This window comes from Danio rerio, chromosome 20 (genome assembly GCF_052040795.2).
Source record: "Danio rerio strain M-AB ecotype USA chromosome 20, GRCz13ab, whole genome shotgun sequence".
Classification (NCBI taxonomy): Eukaryota; Metazoa; Chordata; class Actinopteri; order Cypriniformes; family Danionidae; genus Danio; species Danio rerio.
In genome coordinates this window covers 39,842,388-39,861,977 of record NC_141040.1, presented here as the reverse complement: position 1 = coordinate 39,861,977, position 19,590 = coordinate 39,842,388, and the positions used below count along the sequence as shown (strand labels likewise).

At 35.2% G+C, this 19,590-nt stretch overlaps 2 protein-coding genes and 1 long non-coding RNA gene across 6 annotated transcripts in view; 2 read left to right on the top strand and 1 right to left on the bottom strand.

Moving 5' to 3' along the window:
* LOC141379381 (uncharacterized) overlaps positions 1-2,976 on the bottom strand; it is a 100,234-nt gene extending 97,258 nt beyond the window's left edge. Inside the window, exons 1-2 of one of the 4 annotated variants that reach the window (XR_015518824.1) lie at positions 2,901-2,976; positions 1,597-1,643 (exon numbers count right to left, since the gene is read on the bottom strand). This is a non-coding gene — a long non-coding RNA (uncharacterized LOC141379381). Of the gene's footprint in view, positions 1-1,596; positions 1,644-2,116; positions 2,822-2,900 lie in introns of those variants that run through there. The other 3 variants (XR_015518823.1, XR_015518820.1, XR_015518821.1) reach the window with 3 other exon arrangements.
* adgrf3b (adhesion G protein-coupled receptor F3b) overlaps positions 1-19,590 on the top strand; it is a 671,400-nt gene that overhangs the window by 479,319 nt on the left and 172,491 nt on the right. The window lies entirely within an intron of this gene.
* adgrf6 (adhesion G protein-coupled receptor F6) overlaps positions 1-19,590 on the top strand; it is a 180,486-nt gene that overhangs the window by 33,007 nt on the left and 127,889 nt on the right. The window contains exons 1-29 of the mRNA XM_087298451.1: positions 6,361-6,390; positions 7,020-7,118; positions 7,365-7,474; positions 7,676-7,724; positions 7,886-8,029; positions 8,134-8,298; positions 9,225-9,374; positions 12,027-12,200; positions 12,317-12,346; positions 12,453-12,605; positions 12,714-12,878; positions 13,298-13,444; positions 13,580-13,738; positions 13,868-14,014; positions 14,153-14,299; positions 14,520-14,666; positions 15,176-15,328; positions 15,437-15,592; positions 15,770-15,916; positions 16,018-16,176; positions 16,306-16,452; positions 16,988-17,134; positions 17,433-17,579; positions 17,957-18,109; positions 18,218-18,373; positions 18,556-18,702; positions 18,804-18,962; positions 19,092-19,238; positions 19,376-19,522. Of these exons, the coding sequence (XP_087154577.1) occupies positions 7,097-7,118; positions 7,365-7,474; positions 7,676-7,724; positions 7,886-8,029; positions 8,134-8,298; positions 9,225-9,374; positions 12,027-12,200; positions 12,317-12,346; positions 12,453-12,605; positions 12,714-12,878; positions 13,298-13,444; positions 13,580-13,738; positions 13,868-14,014; positions 14,153-14,299; positions 14,520-14,666; positions 15,176-15,328; positions 15,437-15,592; positions 15,770-15,916; positions 16,018-16,176; positions 16,306-16,452; positions 16,988-17,134; positions 17,433-17,579; positions 17,957-18,109; positions 18,218-18,373; positions 18,556-18,702; positions 18,804-18,962; positions 19,092-19,238; positions 19,376-19,522 (3,874 nt within the window). The 5' untranslated portion in view covers positions 6,361-6,390; positions 7,020-7,096. Of the gene's footprint in view, positions 6,391-7,019; positions 7,119-7,364; positions 7,475-7,675; positions 7,725-7,885; positions 8,030-8,133; positions 8,299-9,224; positions 9,375-12,026; positions 12,201-12,316; positions 12,347-12,452; positions 12,606-12,713; positions 12,879-13,297; positions 13,445-13,579; positions 13,739-13,867; positions 14,015-14,152; positions 14,300-14,519; positions 14,667-15,175; positions 15,329-15,436; positions 15,593-15,769; positions 15,917-16,017; positions 16,177-16,305; positions 16,453-16,987; positions 17,135-17,432; positions 17,580-17,956; positions 18,110-18,217; positions 18,374-18,555; positions 18,703-18,803; positions 18,963-19,091; positions 19,239-19,375; positions 19,523-19,590 lie in introns of the transcript that reaches the window.

The window sequence follows — 19,590 nt, the reverse complement described above, 5'->3', positions numbered from 1 at the left end:
AACTGGTTCACGAACTTTCACTTGTTGCCGCTGTATTTTTCCCCCATGTTTTTTTTTTCTCAATACTAATTATTTTTCACAAAAACAGTGACTAGCAGGGAAAAATCTAATTCCTATCAAGTTTTGACTTAAGAGCCTTTAGGTATGAAGTAATACATTGGAAGTGATTTTAACTGACATACGTCATTGAGAAGCATAGTAAAGGTACAATAAACTACAAATGTCTAAAAAATATACTTTCACAAACAGCTAAACATTTTGAAGTTAAAGGAAATCATGAAATCACATTAAACTAATTAAACAATATTTCAAGTTAGACAAACCAACCATTAATAAGTGGTTTAAATACAGCAATTTGAGTCATTAAAAATTAAAATAGCCTGATGAAAAAATATTAATTTAATGTTATAGCGATAGATAGATAGATAGATAGATAGATAGATAGATAGATAGATAGATAGATAGATAGATAGATAGATAGATAGATAGATAGCATTAAAAACTGTGAAATAGAGACATTAATACACATTTAATGTAGATTACTTTTCAAATCAGCAAAAATATTTGTATTTTATTACCAAAATGTGTCCATCAAACTATCAAAACAGCCTACTTTACAAGAAAGAAAATGCATACACAATAAAGAGTTAGTAATCATACATAAGAGCTGTGTGGGTCGGTTACATAAATGTACTTTGGACATGAGTTTAATGTTTTTCTGAAAGAAAATACATGTGCACAACCACCAACATGTACACAAAATATACTGTTAACCCCGGTGTTCAGATCCCTCCAGTATTTTCATGCATATTAAAAGAAGAGTATGAATCATAACTAGTTTTCCTCCATTTATATTAATTAGTAGAAAAAAAACTAAAAATCAGGCAGCTTTATTTGGATTTGTGATTTCTTATTTTTTTGTTTGCAATTAGTACCAAATAAACTCTGACATGGTATATACATATTTATTTACTAGAAATTATTCAACCAGGGCCATAACCGGACAATAAACCAAGACACTTGACAATAATGTTTCAACCAGGAGGGGGCGCCATTGACTAAGAAACCAACTTAATATTGGCACAAAATATTTTGAGTAAGCGGCTGAATATATTAAGGAAGTTTACCATCATTATTAGAATGACAGTGTACATTGTAAAAGCGCTATATAGATAAAAATGAACTGAATGATATTATACTAGGCCTAAATATGTCCAGAACACAATTAAGTTTCAGCACTTTCCATTTAAATGTACTGCTTATGGTCTCCTATATATATTTGGATAAGAATATTTTTGTTCTAATGATTCAAAGCTGGTACTATGGATGCTGTCCATCTGAACATTTTAATCCTGCACAAAAAATGTCTTTAGTTTAATGCCACCAACAACACGGAACCACCATCAACATGTTGAGATAATTGCCATCGACTTAACCATTATTAAAAGAAGCACCATCGAAAACAAACGATGTTACCTAGCATAACAATGGTGATGATAGGCCCACTAGCAGGTCTAGAAAAGTGGGTTATATTTGTTTTTTCACCAAATAAAAAATATCGCCCAAAAATGACAAAAAAAGCCACCATTTACTCACCCTGTTGTTATTGTTCTAATGTCCTCTTCTTTCTTTTGCCGCAATATCTATTGGGAGAGAATAGCAATTAGCATGTGCTTTTGAAATATACATGATATATGTATAATGTGTTTTTCAATGCAATTATCAGTTTATTCCGTGGAAAGGCATAATTTGATTGGAGATTTTACCCCTGCTGTTTGATTGTGCAAAATCAAAACAACTCCTTAAAAAAGACAACCCTAATGAATAATAAATCATATGATTTTTGAACAACACTATAGTAGGCTAACGTACATAAAAAACTCAATTGCTGTTGTAGTAGGCCTAGTTGCATATTACAAGTCCCTTAGGCGTAGTGTTTGAGTGCACTTAACCACAATCCAGTTTACTATTCTAAAAAAAATAGAGCAATCTGCTGTACATTGAACTCGTGTAAAATAAAATTCATAAAACGTTAAATAAAAAATAATCAATGTTCATATTCATAATTTTATATTGTGTGCTAAAGAGTACAAGGCAAAACGTCCTAACAAGTTACCTGTTTTGCAATGAGTTCTTCATTACCTGTTCATTACACGAATCCATACGCGCGACTTTGTTCTCGTTTTCGCGACAAAGCGCGCGTCAGGTTGTGTTTTGCGTGTTTGTTGATTTTTTTTACGCATTCATGTACACATACGTTTTGTAAACTACCACAATTAAAAACAAACACACGATAAAACTACATCCCACCATAATAAGGACAGCAGTGCGGCCTTGTTTTTTTTCTTAGATAAGTTTCTCAGATAAGCTGGAAGTTGGAGCAAGTTTATCAAGCCATGAATACTTGAAAATATACGGGCATGTAAAAAGCTAAACTGTTAGCAATGTTCACTGCCATTATGGACCCCTGCAAGTAATTAAAAAAAAATATCTTATTGCGCGTGTAGGTGTATATGGGCGTGTTTCTTATAAACAAACAAAGAGTAGCGTTATTCGTATTTTGGGCCAACTAATATTTATAAATGTGGGGTCAGTGTCATCGAATAGCATAAGAGCTAATGCTGACAGCCTGTTATGTACCCGTCATACGGCTGTATGCTTACAATGCAGCATTCTTTAGCTTTTGCCTGCGGGGAAAAACAAAATGCTCAACAAAGCGTGCTTGGCTCAAGTTCAGATGAAGCAGTTTCATCGAGTTTGACGAGATAAAATAGATCATATTTCCTTTCAGGTGTTATGTGAATACTTCACAAGTGGGCTCGGTAATGAAACGTAAGCTCAACATGCACATTTGATGTATTGTTGGTTAATAATAGTAGCAGCTTTGCAGGTTTCCTTACATGGTTGGTCCCATCTCAGCATATCCCTTTACCAAACAGAAGAGGCCCTCATCATCGTCTGAAAACTAACTTCTCTGGACTAGACCACGTGCCTGGTGCTAATTACTTGGCGCTTGGCACCTGTTGGAGGTATGTATGTACCACACGCGGTAAACACACGCACTGGCTCATATCAAAATATTGTGGTCTTGCTTTCCCTTACGGACATTTCTTGTATTATTACAGTAGGTCTGTGTTAGCGGTGCCCACTTCTTCGTTTGTGATGCTGCCTGCACATACATTAGCCTGGAATCTTGCCTGTAAATATCCCCAGTGTTCCCTGAGCAATGCCTGGATGCTTTCCATACTAAATCATACTGCATAGTAAGTGTTTCTGTAATTTAGTGTGTCACTCTGCTGCATGTAAATAAAAGCTTGCAAATGGATCCTCAACCCCCAGAGTCATCATTCTTACAGTTGGTGGACCAATACTAGTATTTACTCCCTTTGGCTGTCATTAGTATTGAGGTAAAATTGGTTTTATATTGGCAAATTCATTCAGTGACAACTTGTGACACACTCCCTATATTGCTTACCATGCTACTTTGAATATTTGGTCTGAAATCACATGTAAATATTATATGAAAACAGCATTAGCTCTATTTATTTGATTGTAAACAGTGTTATACTTTGATGGTCATTGGTAATATGATTTCACTATTCAGAAATTGCTAACAATACTTTTATGAAATTATATTAAGGAGCAACTTTACGTCTATGTCAGTAGTCTGAAAATAATTGCTCAACACCAGTGATTTTAGTTGAATTGATGACCCTTTACACCACAGGTGTCAAACTCAGTTCCAAACGGGCCGCAGCTCTGCACAGTTTAGTTCCAACCCTAATTAAACACACCTGATCAAACTAATTGAGTCTTTCAGGCTTGTTTGAAACCTACAGGTAAGTGTGTTGGAGCAGGGTTGGAACTAAACTGTGCAGGGCTTCGGCCCTTTTGGAACTGAGTTTGACACCCCTGCTTTACACTTTCACTTAGTTTTTATTCTGGTCACACAAGTACTGGGCTTCTAATTTGATGATATCAAACTTTCAGTAACTGATAATGACCATATCATATATATGGCATTATCATAAGCAAACAACTGATTAAAATTATTTGTTTTAGTCTTTTATGAAATATTTAAAAATAAAATAAGTGGCAAATCAGTTCTAATCATGGGCAACATCGATGCTTGATTTCATCAAAAAAAAAGTTCCTGCGTCGCCATTTGGAGCTATTTCTGTATTTTACAGCCAGCTTGTATAATCGTAAGAAAATGGTTGCGCAACTAAAATAGTTTTGAATTAAGAATGCCGTCTGTTTGGATCTTATCGTTGGGCTTCTTGTTTTGATGGCTTTACATAGCACGCCTTTTATACAGAATTCAGTTTTAGAGATTAAAAGTTCAAATAAAATGATTTTCGGATTTTCAAAGTGAGTGGATACATTTATACAGTAATTATCTTATTGTATAGTTTAATGTTAATTGATATACAAACGAGGAAACAAAAGAGGCAATTTTGCTGGGGATCACTGTTGTTATAGAGGGATTTTATGTACAGTTTGCCACAATTTTGTAGTAACTAGTCTAGGCATGGGCTTTAAGTTTCTGATGGGATGATACTCTTGGATAAAAGTTTCACGGTATCACAGTATTGTGTTTACTGCTGTAAAAACATGTCCTAGTAAAAATGTCTAGGTAAAAAAACAAACAAAAAAAAATTCCCCATTTAACACAATATATATTACCTTTTAGGAAAAATGTATAATATTTTGGAACAGTAAACATGTCAGGCTGCATAATTAAAATAAACCATTGGCTTCTACTATCTTCATTAGCTTCAAAAACACAGATTTCCTTACAAAAATTTTTAAAAACAAAAAAAACCTCTGCATTATACCTTAGAAACGGTATAACAACATTTTTGCGATTATAATACCTTGACTTTTCCAAACCACTGTAAACCTTAAAACCAGTTAGGTTGCAAATTGGCTAGTTTTGTCTAATATGTTCATAAAATGACACCGCTGTTTTCACATACTGTTCTCCTCATTATAATCAGTGAGAATCAGTTTGGATTTGAGGCTCCAGGCTCTTGTTCTGGGGTCACCCTTAAAGAAGAAAAACACTTTTGTTTTGAAGAGGCCCAAGACAATTACCTGCACCTGATCTACTTGTAAATGTCAAACCAAGCAAACATCTTTTATATAGCTTCATAGTTCAGTTCTTTCCTTCACATACTTTTACATACAATCAACAGGGGTCATCATAAGCACTTGGCAAAAGTCACACATCCCTATACGCAACAAATTACAGTGCACTTTGTTCTGACATCTTTCTGTTAGGACTAGAATTTCTTGAGTAGATTTACCAGAATTTTCATGTGTTCACATTCACGCTTTCCCATTAGATTTATGAGGTATCATGTTTAATAGTGTGGTGAAGGGATGCTGAAATCAAGAAAACAGAGGTACTGTATGACTTGTTTGACTATTTATAGAAGCTTGATCTTAAGCTGATTGGATAATAGAATGTTGTTGATAATGAATTAGCTTCTTCAAAGTTGATTGGCTTCTCCTGAAATTTGATTCATGGCTGTTGATTTTTGCTGCTTATGTGCTGATAATATTGTACTTACTCTGACAAAAACTACAACAAAACTGCTTAATGTCCTGAACTTGATTACATCGATGAAACTTCATAAAATTAATAATTTTTTTATTATCACCTGTTTAGCTAGGTACCACTGCTTTGACACAATCAGTGTTGTATAAAGCAGTTTAGAAATACTACTAATATATCCCTTATTATTATCCCTTATATTTTAACTTCAATGTTCATTTGAATGGGCACAATCCTCCTCTTGACTTTACGTCAATTTTCTCAGCACAAAGGAATCTGATGAATTCTGTTGAACAATTATCAAATGATCCCTTTCACAGATACTGATAAGCGTGAACATACAAGCATGCAATGACGATAACAGCTTTTATACTCCTCCTAAATGCATGAAATGCTTTTTTGTACTTGTATACTATACAAACAGCAAATTTTTAACAGCAGTTCAAATATGGCAGCATTTTGTTGAATTTATAGAGACAAATATAGACAAAGCCGGAAGAAGTTTGCTATTAAGTTTATTCTGTCTGTATCCATAAGATGCAAGTTTTTTTTATAAGATGTGATTTACCTCTTAGTAATATGGCCTATACTTTCAGTTTTATTTGAATCACTGCTCTTCTATGTTCTCTTTACACAAGAGAACAAGGAAATAATAGAGCGAATCAAACTTGTTTAGCAGGTGACCCACACGCAGTCATGTTATTGTGGTGACCTGCACAAAGACACGTCAAATGATCCACCTACAAAATCTTCTCAGAATTAACAAGGAAACAAAATCTCAGACCTTGAGAAACAAGTTTGGCATCTCTGTGGTTATTTCCAGAGGCAAGGTAAGAGTGACAAGCCTGCATGCTTATTCTTTTTAACGTAAAAATGTTTTAGACTGCCTTTTGAAGTATATTTTTGAAAACAAAAAACTTGATTTGAAAATGTGTAGTCCCTTTAGAAGTTGTCCTTGCTGGAGTTTGTTATTATTGTAAAAGAGCAGATATTACATCTCAATTTAGGTGAGCGATTGCAGTTGACAAGTGTGTTACGCACTTATTTGTGATTGCAGTTTGTATTTTTTTTAATTCACTATTAAATAAATGTTTTACTGATTTTTGGGTTTGACATGCTATTTTAAAGGAATAACAGTATGTTTTAAGGTTATACAATGTATTCTATGTTGTATTTGTAATATGATATGAGACTATGAATGGTTTGATTACAGATAACCTTAAATCTTTGTTTTTGTTATTTTATAATTATTTCAAAATAAGTAAAGAAGGTTGCTATATGATCTTTAAATTGGATAACATAGTCCACATGTTTTCTTTAAATTATATAGAACCTTTAATACCACATAGACATTTTTTTTCAAATTTTTTTCTGGTCACTAAACTTTAAGGAACCTGTTAACCAGTGTTTTATTGTAAAAAAAAAAACCTTATATGAAGGTTTTTATTTTATTTTACAGTTTTAAGGTCTCAGGATGAGCCATGCAATAACCTTTTGCTCGGAGGATATAATATTATGGGATTTTGAGTGACTTCGATGAGAAACATGGCCAGTCAAGGTACAACAATCTGCATATTTTTGTCTCACTGTAGCTACTTTTTGCCACAGTTTACATCAGCCTTAAATATAATATAGCTCCGATATAGGGACAGATATTATTTTCTTCACAGTCCAAATATTCTATTTTTCTTTCAATTTCTTTTTCAAGACCATCTGTCTTCAAAATAAGTGCTCATGAATATTTTTTTGTTTTGTTTACCGTTTGCATGATACACATTCTGTGTTCATTTTTTCAATTCTTCAGATACAGGACAAATATTACAGTACTTTGCGGGAATCATCTTGTCAGTCCTGCTGAGTCATGTGTGTGTTGTGGCAACAGTTGACATCCCAGAAACAAGTTTTAATTTACAGGTAGGGGATGGTTTATTTATACTGTAAGAACATAAAACATTCAGATTCCTGACATTTTTAGATTCACTTCCAAAAAAGATATTAGAAGTGTCTTCACATTTTCTAGGAATAAAAACGAATTATTGAAAAATGTATAATTTATTGGCCACGACCAACTCACATGATTAACAAGTAAATCAATGCATGTTGTATCTTTCCCAGTTTGACTACATAGATGGGCAACTTCATCACAGAATGCCAAGAAGCACAGGTCTGAATCTCTTTTTTGACTTCTTTTGTAATAATATAGCCGTAAAGAATCAATATTTATTTACTTATTATTATTTGGCACTGATTTCAGGCAGTTTTTGTCTTGTTCTTCAACAGCCCTACTTGATTATTAAAATCTCATTGTTTTCCCCATGTCTATAGAACTGCAAGAGTTCATTGTGGTGATTGAAGTAAATGCATCTCAAGCTGTGGTGATTGAACAGATCAGAGCGTCACTGGCCTCCATTTCGTTTCCTCTTCAATTGGATAACAATACTGAGGTTACTGCTGCAAATATTACTACAGGTGAGCTGGTTAAACCAGTGATCAAAACAATTTACGTCATTCTTACTTCTTTGTCTTTAATAAGGTTTAAACAATCTGTGCAATAACTATTATATATCCATCAGTGTGCCAGCCAAATGTGACCGAATACCAGTGTGTATGTGAAGATGGTTATGCATGGTCCTACAACAACTGTAAGACATACGAGGCCTGTGATGACATCATTGTCGGCTCATGTGGATGTATTGGTGGTGTTCCGGGTGATGGAGAGATGTGTGTGCTGAAGAGCGGTAAGAGTCATGAAAAAAACTTTAAATGCACTTAAAAAGTTAATTTATTTCTTCATTTTGTTGTTTTTTCATTTTTGTGTACAATGTTTCTACCTTTGTTACAACTGACAAAAAATATTGGATAATAATAAATACTACTTTTTATGTATTTGTATATAACTATGCATACAGATGAAGACAAAATGTTTCGACCACCTGTGAAATTTCTATTTTATTTTAAAAGTATCTCCCAAGTGCTGTTAAATGGAGAGAAGGTCGCAGTCATATCACTCTGCAGCTTAAGACCAGTCACAGAGGCTAAGCAGGCCTGAGCCTGGTCAGCACCTGGATTGGAGACCACATGGGAACCACTAGGTTGCTAATATTAGTGAGGTCAGCCAGGGGCGCTTAACCTGACACTATACTGTCAGTGAGCACTGTCTTTCGGATGAGACGTTAAACTGATGTTGTGTTTCTCCGCGGTCATTAAATATCCCATGGCACTTCTTGTAAAGAGTTCTGGCCAAATTCCCTCCATCAGCCCATACACATCATGGCCTCCCAATCATTCCCATCCACTGAATTAGCTCCATCACTTTCTCTCTAATACACCAATAGCTGATGCCTGGTGAAGCACTGGCGCCGTTGTCATGTGGATGCTGCACACTGGTAGTGGTGTGGAGAGACCCCCCTCATGATTCAAGCGCTTTGGGTGTATGGCCATACACAATAAATGTGCTATATAAAATACACATTAGAAGGAATAAGACTTTGTCCCGAAGAAGACATATTGTAGGCAATATTGTGAAAAATCTCTGTTAAACATCACCTCGGAAATATTTAAAAAAGAATACAAATTTATTAAGAGGGTTAATAATTTTACACTTATCTGTATATGTTGTAATAAAAAAGTACAAAATGTTTACTCTTTTTTTTTATTTTCACAGAATTACCCTTCACAGACTTCCTGTTTGAAATTGAGATGGAATCGACAAGTATCTCAGTGATTGATGAGATGAGGCGATATCTGCAGAACACTGCATTTCCACTGCAGTTGGATGAATTGGTTGAAGTATTAAATGTGGACATCACAACAGGTAAAGCACATCATAGGACCCTGCAAACACAAAAACAATAACAGCGATTGGTTAAAAACGTTCTCATACTTGCGAGTCAATTTTGTGTTTTAAACATGTTTCAAGAGTTCACACATAGCTGATGATTGATTATAAAGCGTGTTTGGCATGCTGTCCCGGGAGAGAGCCCTGTGCTTAAAAGATCCTCCAGCCCGGGGTTCCCTCTCGTTTGCAGGATGAGAGAGGAGTTTGGGCTCAGGTAGATCTCGATAACTCCCCTGGCTTGTTTATGTCTAATGACAAATTATAGGGATTGCTATAGAGATATTCACTTCTGACTAGGAGCTCATCTATGGTGCCAATTTCGTTTGGTCAATTCAATTATGCCGCATGTCTTTGGACTGTGGGAGAAATCCAGGAAACCTGGGGGAAATCCATGTGAGCACAGTGAGGACATGTAAAATTCACACAGAAACATCTACTGGCCTAGTAAGGACTTAAACCAGTGTCATTTTTGCTGTGAGGCAACAGTGTTAATAACTGGGCCGCCGTGTCACCCTATCCAAAAAAAGGGAGAAATAGTAGAAGTGGGAGGGGGGGGAGGGATTCTTCAAGACAAAGGTGATCAAAACTTTGGTTATTTGTAGTATGTCAGAAACCATCTGATTGGTAAATCATGTGTTAGCCAATGCAGGACCAGCTGTGGTCAATCATAAGCATGTGATCCTCTCGAAATTAGTTTATAAATAATCCTATAAATAATCCTCACCTAATACACATCTAAATGTTGACATCTCAGCTAAAACAAGGCAATTTTTTATTATGGGCTGTCCATGAAAATCTAATAGACATATAACAAAAATAGACATATTAGACATTTCTGTCTAATTGAAAACTAGTCTATTTTTGGAATATTGTTAGATGTCTATTAGATTTTTACTTACTCCACAAATGTAGCATTATTTTCAACAGTTCACGCTTAGATATGTTTGACGCTAATAGCAGGTTTGGCATGCTGTCCCCGGAGAGAATCCTGAGCTCGGAGATGATTGAGCCCAGGGCTCCCAGCTGGTCAGTAAGCATATAAGAGGGTCCGAGACCAAGTAGGTTTCGAGAGCTCTCCCTGGTAAAGGGAAGAAAAGGAGGAGATGGGGAGGAAAGGGCGATTCTTCCAAAACAAAGATAGGGTAGTAGTAGGGCTGCTTGATTATGGGAAAAATCATAATCATGATTGTTTTGGTGATAATTGTAGTCACGTTTATTCAAATCGATTATTAGTTGAAGTCCAAATTATTTACCTCCTGAATTTTTTTTATAAATATTTCCCAAATGATGTTTAACAGAGCAAGGAATTTTTCACAGTATTTCCTATAATTTATTTAATTTTTTTTTCTGAAGAAAGGCTAATTTATTTTACTTTGGCTAGAATAAAAGCAGGTTAAAATATTTTAAAACCTATTATAATGTCAACATTATTAGCCCCCTTAAGAAATATATTTAGTGATTGTCTGCAGAATAAACTACTGTTATACAATGACTTGCCTAATTACATTAATTAAGCCTTTAAATCGCACTTTAATCTGAATGCTTGTATTTTGAAAAATATCGGGTAAAATGTTATGTGCTGTCATCATAACAAATATAAAATAAATCAGTTATTTGAAATGAGTTAATAAAACTATTATGTTCAGAAATGGGTTGAAAAAAAAACTTCTTTCCATTAAACAGAAGTTGAGGGGAAGACGTTCACTAATAATTCAGGAGGGCGAATAATTCTGACTTCAACTGTATACATACAGTTATTTTCCTCCTGTAAATAAGGAAAGAGAAACAAATACAATAGAATAAAAATATGAAATAAACTGTAAGGTTAAAACTTTAATTATAGCTACAAAAGTCCTTCAGTCAAGAGCAGTCAGGGATTTTCTCCTTTTGTTGTTTGATTAATAATAAAAATAGTCGGCAGCAGGAATATTGCTCAAGGTTGCTTTAAGAGCAGTGCAGTTCTGCAAAATGGTTTCTCTTTCACATGTATTTTGATTCTCAACTCGTTTGTTTGTTACTCAAATGAGGGTTATAATGAATAACCACTAAACACTGCGTTTTAACACCTATTTGGCCATTAAAACGCTTACATTAAGATGACTTTAGATGCGTGTGCTCTGCTCATCTCAGAGGCTGAGCGCGCGCACACACAACAGCATGCGGTCTCATTCGCGCTTTTAAAAACATGAAGGATTCGGATAAACATCAGTAAATGATGCGCATCCCATGCTACAAAAGCTACATTACAGTACATGCTTTCAGTAATGTTCATGTGAAACTGAGCTTTGCAGAGCAACAATTGTGTACGACTGTAAAGGGGGTGGTAAATGATGCAATAATCGTTTTATCTTTTTCATAATCATTAGAAGCCGAAATCATAACCGAATTTTTGATTAATTGCACAGTCCTAGGTAGTACGGCGAAATTGGTCTATTTATTTAAAACTTGAATCAATCTGATTGGATTATTGCTGATTACGCGATCAATCATATCACATGCTCCTCGCAAAATTAGTTTGTAAAGATTTACTTAACCAAGAAATATATATACGTTTAGATGTCTATTATTTTTCTTTTAAACACAAACAAATGCTTGCTGGGTATTTACATATACAATTTCTTTTTTTAGTGTGCAATTTCAGTGACGGTGGATATAAGTGCGTCTGTGAGGATCAGTATTTCTGGCCATGTGAAAAGTGCAAAGAATATGGGAGCTGTGACATCATCATTAACAACACATGCAGCTGCATCAGTGCTATTCCAAGTGACAGACAGTTCTGTCAAACAGCCAACGAGATTACAAGTAAGAATTTAACGCAGTTCATGTTTGTAGTCATAAAGAAGGGTTGTGGGTCAGTTACCGGACGTGAACTGGGTAGAAGTACTTTATTCTAATCTATTCTCTTATTTTTCTAAAAGATACCACAGCATGTGCACAACCACCAACAGGTACATACAAATGTCTGTTGTCAATCTCAGTGTTCAGATCACTGCAGTAATTTCATGCGGATTAAACGAAGAGTAAATATTTATAACTCTTATGTCTTTCTTACAGTGACTCCAGTTTCGATTGAATATATAACTGAAATCCAGATAAATGCTGGGAATACTGCCGTCATTGATCAGCTTACAAACTATCTGATGAATTTCAGTTTGCCCCACCCAATCAGTGACAGCACTAACATTACAGAAATCAACATCACTACTGGTATGATCTCTGTTTCTGCTTTGCGATTATGTTTTTATAAAATTATACATCATGAGTACTTCCAAAAATGACGATATGTGATGTTTGGACTCTTCTTCTGCTCTCCAGTGTGTTCTTTGAATGAAACGCAGCATCAGTGTAAATGTAAGGGTCTGTATGTTTGGCCAAATGAAACGTGTCACGCATACGATGCCTGTGATGTCATCACTAATGGTTCATGTACATGTATCAATGGCCTTCCAGCTGATGGACAGTTCTGCCAGTTAAAAGAAGGTCAGCAATTGCATTCATCACTCCCAAAGGCAACGATATTGTTCAATAAACTTGATATGTTTAAACAAAAAAGACAATTTGTATGACATATAAAAGCATACATACTGTATGTAACAGAAAAAATAACAAATTTTCTTGATATTATATTTATATTTTAATCTGATAATCATCCAGTTATTATGGGGGTCAGTGAAAATTGCACAAATTACATTTCAGCATATCAGTAATTGTATATGACTATAAAAATAATATGAATCTATATCGGTTGATCTTTGTTGCATCACAAAAATGTTCTAGAAGTCAAGGCAGCAGTGACATCAAGAAAAACCTGTTTTTTCTTTTTCTTTTTTTTTTTTTTAGATTAAGAGTACATTGTTTCACTTTTTATTCTGCTCAAATGCCTTTGATTATCGTTGTAGATCTGCCTTCTGACTACGTGATTGATTTTGATGTGAGCTCCTTTGACGTGTTCCTGGTGGAATACTTGCGACATCTCTTTACAAATATCAGTCTGCCTTTGACTCTGAGCAGCAGCACAAATATCACAGATATCGACATCACTACTGGTGAGAACATGAAGCTGTCACATCAACCCACATTAAAACAGTTTCTTTAAAATTATTCATTTGTGTAACTTATCTTGTCATTTCACCTTTTTAATTGATACTAATGAATGTATCCTGTTTATCTTTCTACTACAGTGTGTGGATTGAATGGAACAGAATATGAGTGCAAGTGTGAGGTGGATCATGTTTGGCCCAGTAACACCTGCAAGGCCTATCAGGTGTGTGATAGCATTGTGGGAAGCACTTGTGGATGCATTCAGGCTCTCCCTTCAGAGGGGTCACTTTGCCAGAGAGGTGAGAAATCCCATTAGATTTCATCTGTACTGAATGTAGTTTTAGTAACATGACCAGTATGAGTTTATTCAGTAACTCCTGATAGTTCAGAAACACTGTTTTATGCAGTATCATCTTCCTGTTTTTCAGACATCAATGAATGTGAAGATGCAGCGTCAGTGTGTGGTCAATACTCAGACTGTACTAACAGGATTGGTGGTTACATGTGTTCATGCTGGAATGGATTTAATGTCTCTAATGAAGACAGTCCTGTGAGCGTCAACAACTCTTGTCGTGGTAAATATTATCAGTTGACTTTGATTTAGATTTACATGTTTTAAAATGTATTGTCCAGTGCTGCTTTGTCTTTACATATTGTGTAATTACTACTGTAAGCTTTTAGTACATCATTTTTTTCATTTGTTTCTCTAATAGATATTGATGAATGTCTGTTCAGTCCATCTGTCTGTGGTCCATATTCCAACTGCACAAATGAAATAGGAAGTTATAATTGCTCATGTTTGGATGGTTTTACTGCAATAAACTCAAGTCTCTATATCAGCATCAACAACACATGTGAAGGTAAATTCTTGCATGTGATTTTGTAGTTTTGGAAACTAATTTTTCATATTTTTTAAATGGTTTTGATTCATTTAGAAACTGTTTTCAACTCTATTTGCATTGTCTGTTAAAAATAACAGCTTTAATAATTATTTAATTAATGATTTCAGCAAGTGTTGTTTCTTACAACTGAGTTTGTACTTTTTTTTTTTATAATTTTCCAACTCCTCTTATAATAAAGATGTGAATGAATGTCTAAAGTCATCAGAGGTCTGTGGTCCAAACTCTCATTGCAACAACTCAATTGGGAGTTTCAACTGTTCCTGCTTGACTGCGTTTACTGTAACAGACCGAAATCAACCAGTCAGCAACAGTAACCCATGCAATGGTAAGGGCTGTATGTATTAAATGTTGTATGTATTAAATGTATCTCAGTGTGACTGAGGCTGTATATTAGCCTTTTTCTTGAAGCCGTTATGTGGAGCATTGTCTTCTTGAACTTGAGACAATGTTATACTACATTGTCCAGGTTGAATTATTATGAATTGGATTTTTATTTTAAAAGAATGTGAAACAAAATGACAATTCATTCTATTATATTGCATTGTGTGTGTTTTTGCTTTTTAGATTTTTAGCTATGCTGAGAGTTGTTTAAAAACATGGAGGTGTTTTTTTTTTTTGGTTTTTTTTCGTAATTGTGTCAAATCCTGTTGGTCCAAACATCATTGTCTGTTTATAGTATTGTGCAGTTAATTTTGAATATCATGCATGGAAAGGAATATTGATCATTTGTGGATTTTCTTCTCTTTTTGCTACAGTGTCTCTACCTCTGACTGAATTAGTTATTTTTTAAAGCAGTCATAATTTCAGGATGTTTTTTCTTCTCTCTTTCTACAGTGTCTCTGCCTCTGACTGAATATCTAATTGAAATTGAGATCAACAGCATTGATAGTAGGATCACTGATCAGCTGAGGACTCTTCTGATTAATTTCAGTTTGCCCTACACAATCAGTGACAGCACTAACATTACAGAAATCAACATCACTACTGGTATGATCTCTGTTTCTGCTTTGTGATGCTGTTTATCTAAAATTATACATCATGAATACTTCCATTAATGAAGATATGTGATGTTTGGACTCTGCTTCTGTTCTCCAGTGTGTTCTTTGAATGAAACGCGGTATCAGTGTAAATGTGAGGGTCTGTTTGTTTGGCCAAATGACACGTGTCATGCATATGATGCCTGTGATGTCATCACTAATGGTTCATGTACATGTATCAATGGCCTTCCAGCTGATGGACAGTTCTGCCAAGGTGAGATGATGACATCATTCTGCAACATCACTCATTTCTCCTTTAAGTATTTCTTTCTGTTTGCTTACTTCTATGTTAATGTGTTTTAATATTATTGTTGTTTTATACAGTTTTTGTACTCGTTTTTGTTTGCATAGATTTCTGTTTATCTGCTTTTGTTTTGTTTTTTTCTCGCAGTCCTTCCTTTTGACTATGTGATTGACATTGATGTAAGATTCTTTGACTTGGTCCTGGTGGACTACTTACGAAATTTTGTCAGAAATATCAGCCTGCCTTCGACTCTGAGCAGCAGCACAAATATCACAGATATCGACATGAATACTGGTAAGAACAGAACTGTTTATCATGTCACATTCTAAGATGAGTCTAGTTTTAGCAGAAATCCACATATTGAGCACAAATAAATAAATCTCCTTGTTTTACAGTGTGTGGGTTTAATGGAACAGAATATGAGTGCAAGTGTGAGGTGGATCATGTTTGGCCCAGTAACACCTGCATGGCCTATCAGGTGTGTGATAGCATTGTGGGAAACACTTGTGGATGCATTCAGGCTCTCCCTTCAGAGGGGTCACTTTGCCAGAAAGGTGAGAAATCCCATTATAGTTCATCTGTACTGAATGTAGTTTTAGTAACATGACCAGTATGAGTTTATTCAGTAACTCCTGATAGTTCAGAAAAACTGTTTTATGCAGTATCATCTTCCTGTTTTTCAGACATCAATGAATGTGAAGATGCAGCGTCAGTGTGTGGTCAATACTCAGACTGTACTAACAGGATTGGTGGTTACATGTGTTCATGCTGGAATGGATTTAATGTCTCTAATAAAGACAGTCCTGTGAGCGTCAACAACTCTTGTCATGGTAAATATTATTAGCTGAATTTGATTTCTATTTTTGTGTTATAAAATGTATTGTGGGGCGAGGCAGTGGCGCAGTAGGTAGTGCTGTCGCCTCACAGCAAGAAGGTCGCTGGTTCGAACCTCGGCTCAGTTGGCGTTTCTGTGTGGAGTTTGCATGTTCTCCCTGCCTTCGTGTGGGTTTCCTCCGGGTGCTCCGGTTTCCCCCACAGTCCAAAGACATGCGGTACAGGTGAATTGGGTAGGCTAAATTGTCCGTAGTGTGAGTGTGTGTGTGAATGTGTGTGTGTGTGTGAATGTGTGTGTGTGTGTGTTTCCCTGAGATGGGTTGCGGCTGGAATAGCATTTGCTGCGTAAAAACTTGCTGGATAAGTTGGCGGTTCATTCTGCTGTGGCGACCCCAGATTAATAAAGGGACTAAGCCGACAAGAAAATGAATGAATGAAAAATTTATTGTCCTGTGCTGCTCTGTCTTTGCAGTTTTTGCAAACACTTTTGTGAGGTTTAGGTATATAATTTTTCATTTGTTTGTCTAATAGATGTAGATGAATGTCTGTTCAGTCCACCGGTCTGTGGTCCATATTCCAACTGCACAAATGAAATAGGAAGTTACAATTGCTCATGTTTGGATGGTTTCACTGCAGAAAACTCAAATTTCACCATCAGCATCAACAACACATGTGAAGGTAGGTTCCTGCATGTGATTTTGTAGATTTGGAAAATAACTTTGCATATTTTTAAAATAGTTTTGATACTTTAATCAAATGTATTCAACTGAATATTTATTACCTGTTAAATTGAACAGCTTTAATAATCAATTAATCAATTGATGATTACAACAAGTGTTGTTTCCTACAACTGCATTTGTGCTATTATTTATTCTTTATTTTTTTTTATAAATTAATTTACATGGCTCAAATCCTAATATCTGCATAATTGTTACTAAAATTGATAATAATTTTTTCATCTCTTCCCTTAATAAAGATGTGAATGAATGTCTAAAGTCATCAGAGGTCTGTGGTCCAAACTCTCATTGCATCAACTCAATTGGGAGTTTCAACTGTTCCTGCTTGAGTGCGTTTACTGTAACAGACCGAAATCAACCAGTCAGCAACAGTAACCCATGCAATGGTAAGTATGTAGATAATGCATCTCAGTGTTACTGAGGCTTAAAATTAGCCTTTGCTAGCATTGTCTGCTTGAACTTGTCACAATGGTATACTGCATTGTCACGGATAAATTATTATAAATTTGATTTATATGTTAAGAGAATGTGAAACAAAATAACAATTCATTCTATTATATGGTATTGTGTGTATTTCTACTCTTTACATTTTCAACTACGATACAAGGTTCTTAAATGCATAAATGTGTTTTTTAAATAATTGTGATAAATCCTGGTTGTCCAAACATCATTATCTATTCATAATTTTGTGTTGTTCACTTTGATTATTATGCATATAAAATGATTACTGATCATTTGTGGATTTTCTTCTCTTTTTCTTCAGTGTCTCTTCCTCTGACTGAATATCTGATTGAAATTGAGATCAACAGCATTGATAGTAGGATCACTGATCAGCTGAGGACTCTTCTGATGAATTTCAGTTTGCCCTACACAATCAGTGACAGCACTAACATTACAGAAATCAACATCACTACTGGTATGATCTCTGTTTCTGCTTTGTGATGCTGTTTATCTAAAATTATACATCATGAATACTTCTATAAATGAAGATATGTGATGTTTGGACTCTTCTTCTGCTCTCCAGTGTGTTCTTTGAATGAAACGCGGTATCAGTGTAAATGTGAGGGTCTGTTTGTTTGGCCAAATGACACGTGTCATGCATATGATGCCTGTGATGTCATCACTAATGGTTCATGCACATGTATCAATGGCCTTCCAGCTGATGGACAGTTCTGCCAAGGTGAGAGGATGACATCATTCTGCAACATCACTTATTTCTCCTTTAAGTATTACTTTCTGTTTTCTTATTTTTAAGGTTTTGTGTTTTAATAATAGCATATAATATAAAACAGTTGTTTTATATAGTTTTTGTTGGGAAAGATTTCTGTTTACCTGCTTGTGTTGTTTGTTTTTTTCCTCCAGTTCTTTTATCTGACTACTTGATTGACATTGATGTGAGATTCTTTGACTTGGTCCTGGTGGACAACTTACGAAATATTGTAAGAAATATCAGCCTGCCTTTGACTCTGAGCAGCAACACAAATATCACAGATATCGACATGAACACTGGTGAGAACAGAACTGTTCATCATGTCACATACTAAGATGAGTTTAGTTTCAGCTGAAATCCACAGATTGAGCACAAATAAATAAATCTCCGTGTTTTACAGTGTGTGGGTTAAATGGAACAGAATATGAGTGCAAGTGTGAGGTGGATCATGTTTGGCCCAGTAACACCTGCAAGGCCTATCAGGTGTGTGATAGCATTGTGGGAAGCACTTGTGGATGCATTCAGGCTCTCCCTTCAGAGGGGTCACTTTGCCAGAGAGGTGAGAAATCCCATTAGATTTCATCTGTACTGAATGTAGTTTTAGTAACATGACCAGTATGAGTTTATTCAGTAACTCCTAATAATTCAAAAACACTGTTTTATGCAGTATCATCTTCCTGTTTTTCAGACATCAATGAATGTGAAGATGCAGCGTCAGTGTGTGGTCAATACTCAGACTGTACTAACAGCATTGGGGGTTACATGTGTTCATGCTGGAATGGATTTAATGTCTCTAATAAAGACAGTCCTGTGAGCGTCAACAACTCTTGTCATGGTAAATATTATCAGCTGAACTTGATTTTAATTGTTTTTGTAATAACATGTATTGTCCAGTGCTGATGTGTCTTTGTAGTTTAAGTAAACACTTCTGTGAGCTTTCAGTAAATTATATTTCATTTGTTTCTCTAATAGATGTAGATGAATGTCTGTTCAGTCTGCCTGTCTGTGGTCCATATTCCAACTGCACAAATGAAATAGGAAGTTACAATTGCTCATGTTTGGATGGTTTCACTACAGCAAACTCCAATTTCACCATCAGCATCAACAACACATGTGAAGGTAAATTCTTGCATGGGATTTGTATGTAGTTTTGGAAATTAATTTAGCATATTTAAAAAAAATGCTTT